General features: G+C 34.1%; 2 protein-coding genes across 2 annotated transcripts; one reads left to right on the top strand and one right to left on the bottom strand.

Moving 5' to 3' along the window:
- The first annotated feature begins 2855 nt into the window (after window positions 1–2855).
- On the top strand, window positions 2856–8563 carry LOC139886032 (cyclic nucleotide-gated ion channel 4-like). The gene is made up of 7 exons (XM_071869770.1): window positions 2856–3350; window positions 5950–6165; window positions 6278–6585; window positions 6940–7048; window positions 7132–7368; window positions 7665–7751; window positions 7833–8563. The coding sequence occupies exons 1-7, from the start codon at window positions 2892–2894 to the stop codon at window positions 8346–8348; spliced, it is 1932 nt and encodes a 643-aa protein (XP_071725871.1). The 5' UTR covers window positions 2856–2891; the 3' UTR covers window positions 8349–8563.
- A 106-nt stretch (window positions 8564–8669) lies between these two features.
- LOC139886030 (uncharacterized) lies at window positions 8670–9287 on the bottom strand. Its single transcript, XM_071869769.1, has 2 exons — window positions 9084–9287; window positions 8670–8941 (listed from the first exon to the last, which is right to left on the bottom strand). Exons 1-2 carry the CDS (start codon window positions 9219–9221, stop codon window positions 8756–8758), a joined length of 324 nt encoding a protein of 107 aa, XP_071725870.1. The 5' UTR covers window positions 9222–9287; the 3' UTR covers window positions 8670–8755.
- Window positions 9288–9970: the final 683 nt, after the last annotated feature.

Here is a 9970-nt window from a genome sequence, read left to right as displayed (position 1 = left end):
TTAGACCGTCGCCACAGTCAAACGAAGACGAGTTTGCTTCTGGAACTTTTACCACAAATAAAGGACTCATATACGGAGCCATGGCCACTGGTCTCACCTTATTTCAGTAGGTATAGAGGCCGTGGTGACTGATCCAAGTCAGCCTTTGTTTTAAGCTTCTTTCATAAACGAAACTTACTTTACACCTTTTGTTTGATGATGAATGATGATGACCTTTAAGACCTAATTTACATACATTAAAATCTATTGGGACAATTTACTGACTTCGTAATATTTGACTTAGGTTGAGGACTTTCCGGACCTACGTACTTGCTTACTTCCCGACTCGACTTTACCACTACTTTACCACTGTGAGTTATAGCATCCCTTTTTACTTTAACTATTTTGGAAACTGAGAATACATGCGCATTTTACGTTTTACATACTAGGAACGAGTACTTAAACTTTATATATGTGTGGGTTATACAACGGCATAAACATTTCCTTTAGCTCGGTAACGTTTAGTCATTGGTTTTTGAACCGGTGAACGCGAATCTTAGATATGGATCCATAAGGTTTGACATCCCCACTCGGGCTAGTAGCGCTAGCATTTAATGGGTGTTTAATACTTCGTAAACATACGCACTTGCCAAGTGTACTTTCAGGGGGTATAAACGTTAAGTTAGTTACCAAGTGCCCACGGTTAAACATATACTTTACATACTATTTTGAAACGCTTGTTGAAGCACTGAAATCTCGTGGCCTACCTTACATACTGTTATACTTAAACTATAGTTCACCAACCTTTGTGTTGACGTTTTTAAGCATGTTTTTCTCAGGTGCTTAAGGTTGCTTCCACTGTGTACTAGTCTTGCTGTAGACACCCGCTGCTTTAGAGATGTCACCGCATGAACGTTTATCTTGCATTCATAAACATTATTACTTTTGAAACTATGATTTGTAACGACCTATGGGTCACATACTATTATCCTTGCTTCTATTCATTGAAGCATACTTTGGTTGTTAAACATTGATGTTGGTTAAGACATCACCTTTTATCATGAATGCAAACGTATTTTGAAATAGCATATAGTGTTTGACCTTGTAATGATCCTGTTGTTGATGATTCGTACACGATGATTTTGTACGGGGCATCACATATACGACTAGCTCGTTCAATATGAGCCAACTAGAAATTGAATAACAAATCTATTAACTACAACAACTTCAGAAACTACAAGAAATTCAAAGAGAATTCGGGCTCTCCCCACAACCACCTTTTGAACCACAAACCCAACCACAAACCTAAGTATAACCCGAACAAGCCTGTGGCGCGAGAAGAAAAAGAAGTCACCAACGAAAAGGCAAAGAAAAGGCACACGAATCTTGCCAAAAAAGAATTTGGACATCGGCCGAAGAGGTTTGGTTGGCGAAATGTTGGCTTGATGCGTCCGAGAATCCGATTATCGGAAACTCTCAATAATATCAATATTTGTGGGGTACCGTAATGAGAAAATTCAACGATAACGAACAAGGATGTTATCGAAATGAAGTGCGTTATCGGGAAAATACCGTTATATTGACAAGGGGTATAAAGCTTTTCAAGGTTATTATTAGGACGAAAAATGCAATTCAAGGCGTAGTGGAAAAACCGAACAAGACTTTTACGAGGGTGCGGTAAAATCGTATTGTAATAATGAAAATAAAACGTGGGCATTTAAAGATTCTTGGAAATTTTTGAAAGACAAACCGAAGTGGGTTGCTCCTACTCCGGTTGGTGGAGCTGTTTTTGGTAGAGGTTTGCGGGATGAGGATGAGGAAGACGCGATCCATACAATTGATATTACGGATGATCATCCTGATAATGTGATTTTTGGTGATGATACGATTCCAAGGCCCATTGGAAGGAATCGAGCAAAGAAAGCGGCTAGGACTTCCGTATCTTCCGATGCCACAACAAGCTCTCGTTCAACAAACTCTTCTAAATTTGAGGAGTTACGTGAAAAAGTTAACGCGTACAAGAACGAAGTTTCACACAAAAAGCTTCAACAAATGGACAAATAGCCAAGGCAGAATGTATGAAAGCCGCACTTGAAGCTACAAAATTTTTGTTGTCCTTGGACATCTCAAACATACCGAACCTGAAGGAAAGGAGGCGTTGCTTGAAGATGAAGAAGAACTTGCTCGAAGAGTATGGCAACTTAATTCAATTGTCAGATAAGGACGACCACGAGGAGTTTAATATTTACTCCGTATATCATTGTATTTTTCATATTTTTGGACTTTTAAAAGATAAAGTAAGTTTAGGATTTTTAATTATTGTAATTTTTTATTTTAGGACTTTTTTATTAAATGTGATAGTATTATTAATATTTATTTTAGTTAGTTTTATTAAATTAATTTGTTATTATGATAACAAAATAATAATTTAAGTAATTAAACAAATTAAAAACTAAAATTATTTTATATAATAACAAAATGAAAAAGAATAAAAAAAAAAAATAGTACACCCTTACCTATTAACATGTCATTCGGCACGCCACCGATTATTTATCAATTTATAACATGCTCATTAATCACCACACACTACCCATTAATACGCTAACACGTCCATTAAAATTAAAGACGGTCTAAAGATGTGTTTATTTTCTCCTATAAAGACAATCGGTAGCTTTTATGTGAACTAATTAAGAAAATATGTATTTTAAAGATAAGTAACAAAAATGTATAATAGTACTTTCACTATGTATTGCGACCTGTCTAGTCTCCACCGTTACAAATTTAAAATTTACACGTCTTTTTCCTACGACTTTTTTGTGTGTATATATGATATATCCACTTCAATTCTTTCTCTCATCAAAATAAAATATAAAATATCATAAGTCATATAAAAACTTGAATCAAACACACACATGGCAACTCATCAACTTTCTCATGATTATTATTACACTGACGAAATAACAACCGATGAAGAAGATGAAGAACAAGAAGAGTACAAATCGAAAACCATTCATGAAACGTGCTCTCCACGTGGACTTGACCCTACATCACCATGGGTTCAAGAATGGAACCGGGTTTTCTTGTTAGTTTGTATCATGAGTTTGTTCATCGACCCGCTTTTTTTCTACACATTGTCAATAAGTGAGGCGTGCATGTGCGTGTTTGTTGACGGGTGGTTTGCGGTCACCGTGACGGTGTTACGGTGTATGATGGATGTGTTGCACCTGTGGAGCATGTGGCTGCATTTTAAGATGAACAGGTGGTGGAGAGTATCGTTGCCACGTCAGCATCGGAATATGGTTGGGTGGTTTGTTGCGGTGGCTAAGAACCAGTTTTTACTTGATGTATTTATTATACTACCGATACCGCAGGTTCTATTTTTCGTACTCTAAAAAGTTAAGTACTCGGTTATTTTTAAATAATGGTCAATTAAATAAATTTAAACTTAAGGATCGAATTTTAAGGCGTTCAAGGTGTGCTAAGGTACAAGGCCTAAAATAAAAAAGTTTAAAAAATATAATCCAAATAATATATAATATGATCAGTTTATTTATAAGTTTTAAAAATATTATATTTTTTATGGTATTAATAAAATTATATATATATATATATATATATATATATATATATATATATATATATATATATATATATATATATATATATATATATATATATATATATATATATAGGGGTAGGATCAAGAGGGAAAGTAACCAATAGGGGAAAATGGGGGGAAGCAAAATTTTTTTTTTTTTTTCGTTTTTTGAAAAAACTTTGTTCACGAACATTATAGATGAGATGAAAATATGAACATTTAGTAGAGACACTTTGTGATAAATGTTTTTTTTTGCGGGAAAATGCTCGAAGAAGTAATATATACCAATTATCGTGTTTTTCGAGCGTATTTTAAGGTTTTAGCTATTTGGGTTTAGATATTAGGGTTTAGGGTTTAGATTTAGGGTTTAGATTTAGGATTTAGATTGAGTTTTTAACACGAAAGGTTTAGAGTTTAGGGTTTAGGGTTTGGTGTTTTGGGTTTATGGAATAAACCCAAAACACCAAACCCTAAACCCTAAACTCTAAATCGGGCTAAATTTTACTTCCCAAAACATGAAGAAAAAAAAAACGTTCATATTCTTCACGAACAATATTATCTTGAATATTATTTTTGTCGATCGTTTTCCCGCCTAAATAATAACATTCATCACGAAGTGTCTGTTCTAAATGTTCATATTTTCGTGTGATCTTGATGCCGGAAAAAAAATTTCAAATAAAACAAAAATAAAAATAAAAATTTTTGCTTCCCCCCGCTTCCCCCGATTGGTTACTTCCCCATTGATCCTGCCCTTATATATATATATATATATATATATATATATATATATATATATATATATATATATATATATATATATATATATATTAAAATTTTCACATACTAGGGCATCTTTTTACTTATTCGAGAGGGCATTTGATATTTAATTGGAGGGCGATGTTACATTTGCATGTGTTATGTAAAGGATAAATCAACGGAACCTTCCGGTTTTATTATTCTTTACTACTTCTAGAATTTATTCAATATAATTTACTTGGTTAAATTAAATATTACGAGTAGTACCAAGTAACATTTTGTATAGTATAGTAAATGTAAAGGGTATCTAGTAATTGAGTGCTTAATTTTTTAGAATCAATTTATGGATGATTTAGTAATTAGATGCTTCATTTTCAAAGGAAATTCATGTTCAATCCTAATAGTTATACTTTTTAAAAAAGAAAAAGCATTTAGTATAGTAAAAAGCAAAAAAGAAAAGAAATAAAACCAGAAGAAAAAAAAACTTACACGTGTTTTGAACATGTGAAAACTGTGAATGAGTGACAAGTGACACCCGTGTAAATACACATTATAACCAACATCGATATCGATACATCGATATATTCGATATATATGTTAAGAACTAAGAAGTAAAGAGAGAGAGACAGAATATGTAAAAGCATTATATCGGAATAATTTAAAAACAGCTTGCAATATTATACAAAATGGATTTGTTTATAGTAAGAAAAATAATTAAAGTTTGTACTATTCATAATTTCATATTCCTAAAAAAAAAAAAAAAATTTGAATGTTCAAAGTCACTACTGGTTTACGATAGATGATATATTCGCTACATCTTTTTTTTTTTTTTTTTTTTTTTTTTTTTTTTGATAAATTCACTAAGATTGTACATTGAAATATTATCACACAAATGAATTTATTAAAAGATATGACGTATATATCAAGGATCAATATATACAAACTTATAAAATGGTTTGTCGCATGAATGAAACAGCGGATCTCTACGTACGTGTGTACAGATGATAAAAACAGAGTACGCGAGGGACCACGTTTTTCACCAAAAAGATGACATATTCTAGTTTTGTACATTTTGGCAGTGCATGGTACTTTTATTGCTATTACATCACCCAATTTCTATCTTAGGAAGTCAAAAGGATGATATTTTTAGAAGCCTGTGTATTATGTTTTTTTTTTTTTTTTTTTTTTTTTTTTTGAAAGGCAATGTTAGTGGTTAGAGTTAATTCACGAAAATCCCCCCTCCCCCCCCCCCGAGACTCGAACCCTTGGTCTCCTCGAACACCATGTTAACATGGTGACCAATGAGGCAAAGCCCCATTGGCAGCCTGTGTATTATGTTTGATTTTTTACAAACTTTTTGGTTTTAATGGTAATCGTTATGTTCAGTGTTAAAATTCCTGATTATTCCCCGAGATTTAATTTAATACATCTGATTTAGCAAACTTCGCAACCTTGGTTATGTTTGATTGTTTATCAAATTATTTGATTGGAATAATTTGTTTTGGGGCTAAAATAACTATAACAATTACATCACCCTATTTTTTTGGAATAATTTTAATGGAATAATTATTCGTTTATCAATGTGACCATAGAAGTGCATAAATTAATAATTGCAGCTTGTATTATGGGTGGTGATTCCAGCATTGCTACAAGAAGGTTCAACCACATATGTAATGACGGTTTTCTTGATCATGTTCCTCTTCCAATTCTTACCCAAGATTTATCACTTTATTCGCTTTTTAAGACGAATGCAAAGCTTATCCGGCTACGTTTTTGGTACCGTTTGGTGGGGAATTGTTCTAAACTTGGTTGCCTATTTCGTCGCATCACATGTAACATCTTGAATTGCTAGAAATATATCGTTTAAGTTAAGATATAGTATCATTTAGTTAGCAGATCGTCGTGGAGTGATCTTGATATTGTTTCGACGTGCTAACAATGTAGGCCGTGGGGGCTTGTTGGTACTTGTTAGGAGCACAAAGGACTACAAAATGTTTGAAGGAGAAATGCATGGAAACAAATGGATGCACGTCGCGAATATTGACATGTGAAGAGTTCATGTACTATGGAGCGAAAGAACTAGTGAGAGGCCGTTCGAGATTGTTATGGGGTGACAACAAAAGCGCAAGGTCTACTTGTATAGAGGATACCGACAGCTATGGAGCTCTTAAATGGACCGTTCAACTTGTTACTAATGAAAATCGGATGGAGAAGATGCTACTTCCCTTATTTTGGGGCCTTATGAATCTCAGGTACTGCAGAGATAATCTTTAAAGTCATTATACATATACTTAAAAAATGATGACCGCTAGGGCTTCTAGTAGCACCTAAGCTTGTCGCAGTTACTAAACGAGAAAACGGATAATGTTTCCATGTCTTGTTCTTTGCATAAAAAATATATTCAGTCCGTTGATCTATTCAGTAGCACGGAGCTCGTAACTGGATAAAAGTTGAAGTACTAAAACTGTAACTATTTTCTTTAGGAAATTCTTTTGGCAACACCTTATTTTGGTGCTTGTACATGTTAACCCCTTCTACTTTGTTATTTTCGCATGTTTTGTTTGTTTGATGTGAATTATGATCCAAAAGTTGGAAAAGTGCAACAGTACGTTTGGTAACTTGGATAGCACCACAGATTGGTTAGAAGCGCTATTCATGATCATTGTAATTACTCTTGGCCTCCTTTTAGTCACCATGTTGATTGGAAACATAAAGGTACGATGTTGATTTCGTATACGCGGGTTGAAATAATATAATTACATTATTAACTTATTAAAAAGCCAAGTATGGATATACAGGTCTTTTTGCGTGCAACAAATTCGAAGAAACAAGCGATGCAGTTGAAAATGAGAAGCATGGAGTGGTGGATGAGTAAGAAACGCCTTCCTCATGAACTTCGACAAAGAGTTAGAAACTACGAGCGACAAAGTTGGGCAGCAATGCGGGGAGTGGATGAGTGTCAGATGATATCTAACCTGCCCGAAGGTCTTCGAAGAGATATCAAATACCATCTCTGTTTAGACTTGGTTCGACAGGTACATTAATTATTAATTATTAATTATATACATTAATACATTGATATGAACATAATACGCGTCTTAAGGTAATGAATATAATCATGATTGCCATAAATAGTATGTCTGTTAGATTGTAGGTTCTTTGTTCTAAAAGATTATACATAGTCTAGCTTAATTGAATCTTGAGGATAATACTCACAAGAGATGTATAAAATGGGCAGAAAATGTAAAAAAAGTGAATTTTGAGAGGGTAATAGAGAAACTAATTATGCGTTTTGAAACTGAAATCTCGGCGTGTGAAATGTTTAACTCAGGTACCCTTATTTCAACATATGGATAGTTTAGTCCTCGAGAACATATGTGACCGTGTTAAGCCCCTTGTTTTCACCAAAGGAGAAACTGTAAGTTCATCTAAATCCTAACATTTCTAACCTCCACATTCCAATTTCCTGCATATGATATCTTTTCGATTAAATGTATAGGTTACTAGAGAAGGAAATCCGGTACAAAGAATGTTATTTATAGTACGAGGACATCTTCAAAGTAGCCAAATTCTACGCGATGGTGTCATGAGTTATTGCATGTTAGGGCCGGGAAACTTTAGTGGGGACGAGCTCTTGTCGTGGTGTTTAAAGAAACCTTTTATCGATAGATTGCCACCATCATCCTCAACGATATTCACTCTCGAGACCACGGAAGCTTTTGGGCTAGATAGTGAAGATGTGAAGTACGTCACCCGGCATTTTAGATACACATTTGTGAACGAAAAACTAAAAATGAGCGCGAGATATTATTCACCGGGTTGGAGGACTTGGGCGGCCGTTGCAATTCAGTTGGCTTGGAGAAGGTATAAACATAGGCTTACTCTAACTTCGCTGTCGTTTATTAGGCCAAGGAGACCTTTGTCGAGGTGTTCTTCATTTGGGGAAGATAGGCTAAGGCTTTATACGGCGTTATTAACCTCCCCAAAACCTAATCCAGATGAATTCGAGTTTTGAAACAAGACGATGTTTGTGTATATATGAAGAGACAATGGTTGTGAACTCCTATTAGTGACAGAGGCTTGAGAATCTCCATAAAAGATCCAAGTTTTGTGTTTAACCGAATAAACTAATTCGAATAGGTTGATGTTTGTTGTCATATTTTGTTAATATTTAGCAAAATAAGTTAAATAGGTCATTACAATGTGTGGATAAGTTGATGTTTGGTTCATAAAGAGCTTATTATCTAAACAATTTGTTTAATTTTATGATTCCAAACTACTCTTTGTCAACAAATATTAATTTGTTTTAATAGAACAAAACTGAACAGAGGCAATATGTTAACTAATTTCCTTCTTGATTTCAACTTGTAAATGAACTTGTTACAAGAAATTAACAGAACACTAAAATGTTAAAAGATATGATCATGCTTTTACGGCGTCCAAACTTGAAAACTCGTCGATTTCTGGAGTTGCCAATCCTCTAAACAACAAAATTGCAAGACTCCCAATCGAGAAATGAATGAAAGATCCATAACAATGAGTCACAAATGAACCGAAATCGGTCCCTACAATACACTGCCATCCACCTCCATGCACCCTGTCAAATTCCTGCAACCAAACGGGTAAACAGATAAGGTTTTCCCTATTCAGGTTATGGAAGACAACAATAAACATTCAAATTACTTTTAGTACACCTTCAAGCATATCAAAAAGGCTAAAAAGGCGATATCAGAAATGATCTCATATATACCTGTTTAATGACTCGTGCTATTTCAGTGGCTTCAGTTACATCAAAGAAGTCAAGTGCTTTAGCTGCGAGTAGAAGTGCATCGTCTTGCATCGTTTGAAGCATGTCGGTCTCCCCTATCACAGCTTTGCCTTCTAACATGATTACGTTCAAGAGAAATGATTTAAATAAAAAAGTTTAGAAAAGATGATTGTGGATATAAAAAAGTGTGACAATGAGAACTATATATAATCAAAGGGGGTCAATTTCGGGCTTATTCAAGCCACGTTGGTGTACAAATGGATGTCGAGTTTATGTGGTTTGCATAGAACGATTCGTAGCAAGTAAATTATGAGTTGGATAAAGCTCTACCACAAACTAAATGTAGTGGCACAAAACAAAGCCTATCATGCATGACAATATATGTGTGCTGAACCTATGGACTAAGCTTTAAAAAAATTAGCAGTTTTTATCGTTTTAATTCTTTACATCCTACAAGTATAATCAAATTTATGTAACAGAAATAAATCATGACATCTATAAATTTGACATTTTAAAGTTGTTCAAGGTAAATTCTGAAGAAAATAAATGTAAATCAGTAAAGAGTGTTATTAAAGGAGTCGTACCATTGAAATATGTGGCCTTTTCTTCATTTGTCGTGGTAGGGACTCGTAGTTTTGATGGTTTTGCGTTGATGTCTTTTTCTTATCGACTTTAACCAATTGCAACATGCCCGATCATGAGGGCTACGTGTATCAAACAAACGACGAGTCAATTCATATAATCAAGTTACCGCGACGTGATATGGAGACAAATTTGAGGGTTTTTGAGGTTTCGAGAGTTTTTAACCATGATATGGTAGTGTCACTTTTTAATGAGATGTAATTTTAATTTTTCTTTTTTTCTTTTTT

This window comes from Rutidosis leptorrhynchoides, chromosome 1 (genome assembly GCF_046630445.1).
Source record: "Rutidosis leptorrhynchoides isolate AG116_Rl617_1_P2 chromosome 1, CSIRO_AGI_Rlap_v1, whole genome shotgun sequence".
NCBI lineage: Eukaryota > Viridiplantae > Streptophyta > Magnoliopsida > Asterales > Asteraceae > Rutidosis > Rutidosis leptorrhynchoides.
Note: the sequence above shows the minus strand (reverse complement) of the source record. Positions and strands in the feature narration are given on the sequence as shown.

What these genes read in the sequence shown, in the direction of transcription:
- LOC139886032 (XM_071869770.1), top strand. Translation starts at nt 2,892, where the DNA reads ATGGCAACTCATCAACTTTCTCATGATTATTATTACACTGACGAAATA. An exon ending in CCTATTTCGTCGCATCACAT is followed by an intron (nt 6,166 to 6,277) that starts GTAACATCTTGA and finishes CTAACAATGTAG; the next exon opens with GCCGTGGGGGCTTGTTGGTA. An exon ending in GTTTAGACTTGGTTCGACAG is followed by an intron (nt 7,369 to 7,664) that starts GTACATTAATTA and finishes TGTTTAACTCAG; the next exon opens with GTACCCTTATTTCAACATAT.
- LOC139886030 (XM_071869769.1), bottom strand. Translation starts at nt 9,221, where the DNA reads ATGTTAGAAGGCAAAGCTGTGATAGGGGAGACCGACATGCTTCAAACG. An exon ending in TAGCACGAGTCATTAAACAG is followed by an intron (nt 8,942 to 9,083) that starts GTATATATGAGA and finishes GTTTGGTTGCAG; the next exon opens with GAATTTGACAGGGTGCATGG.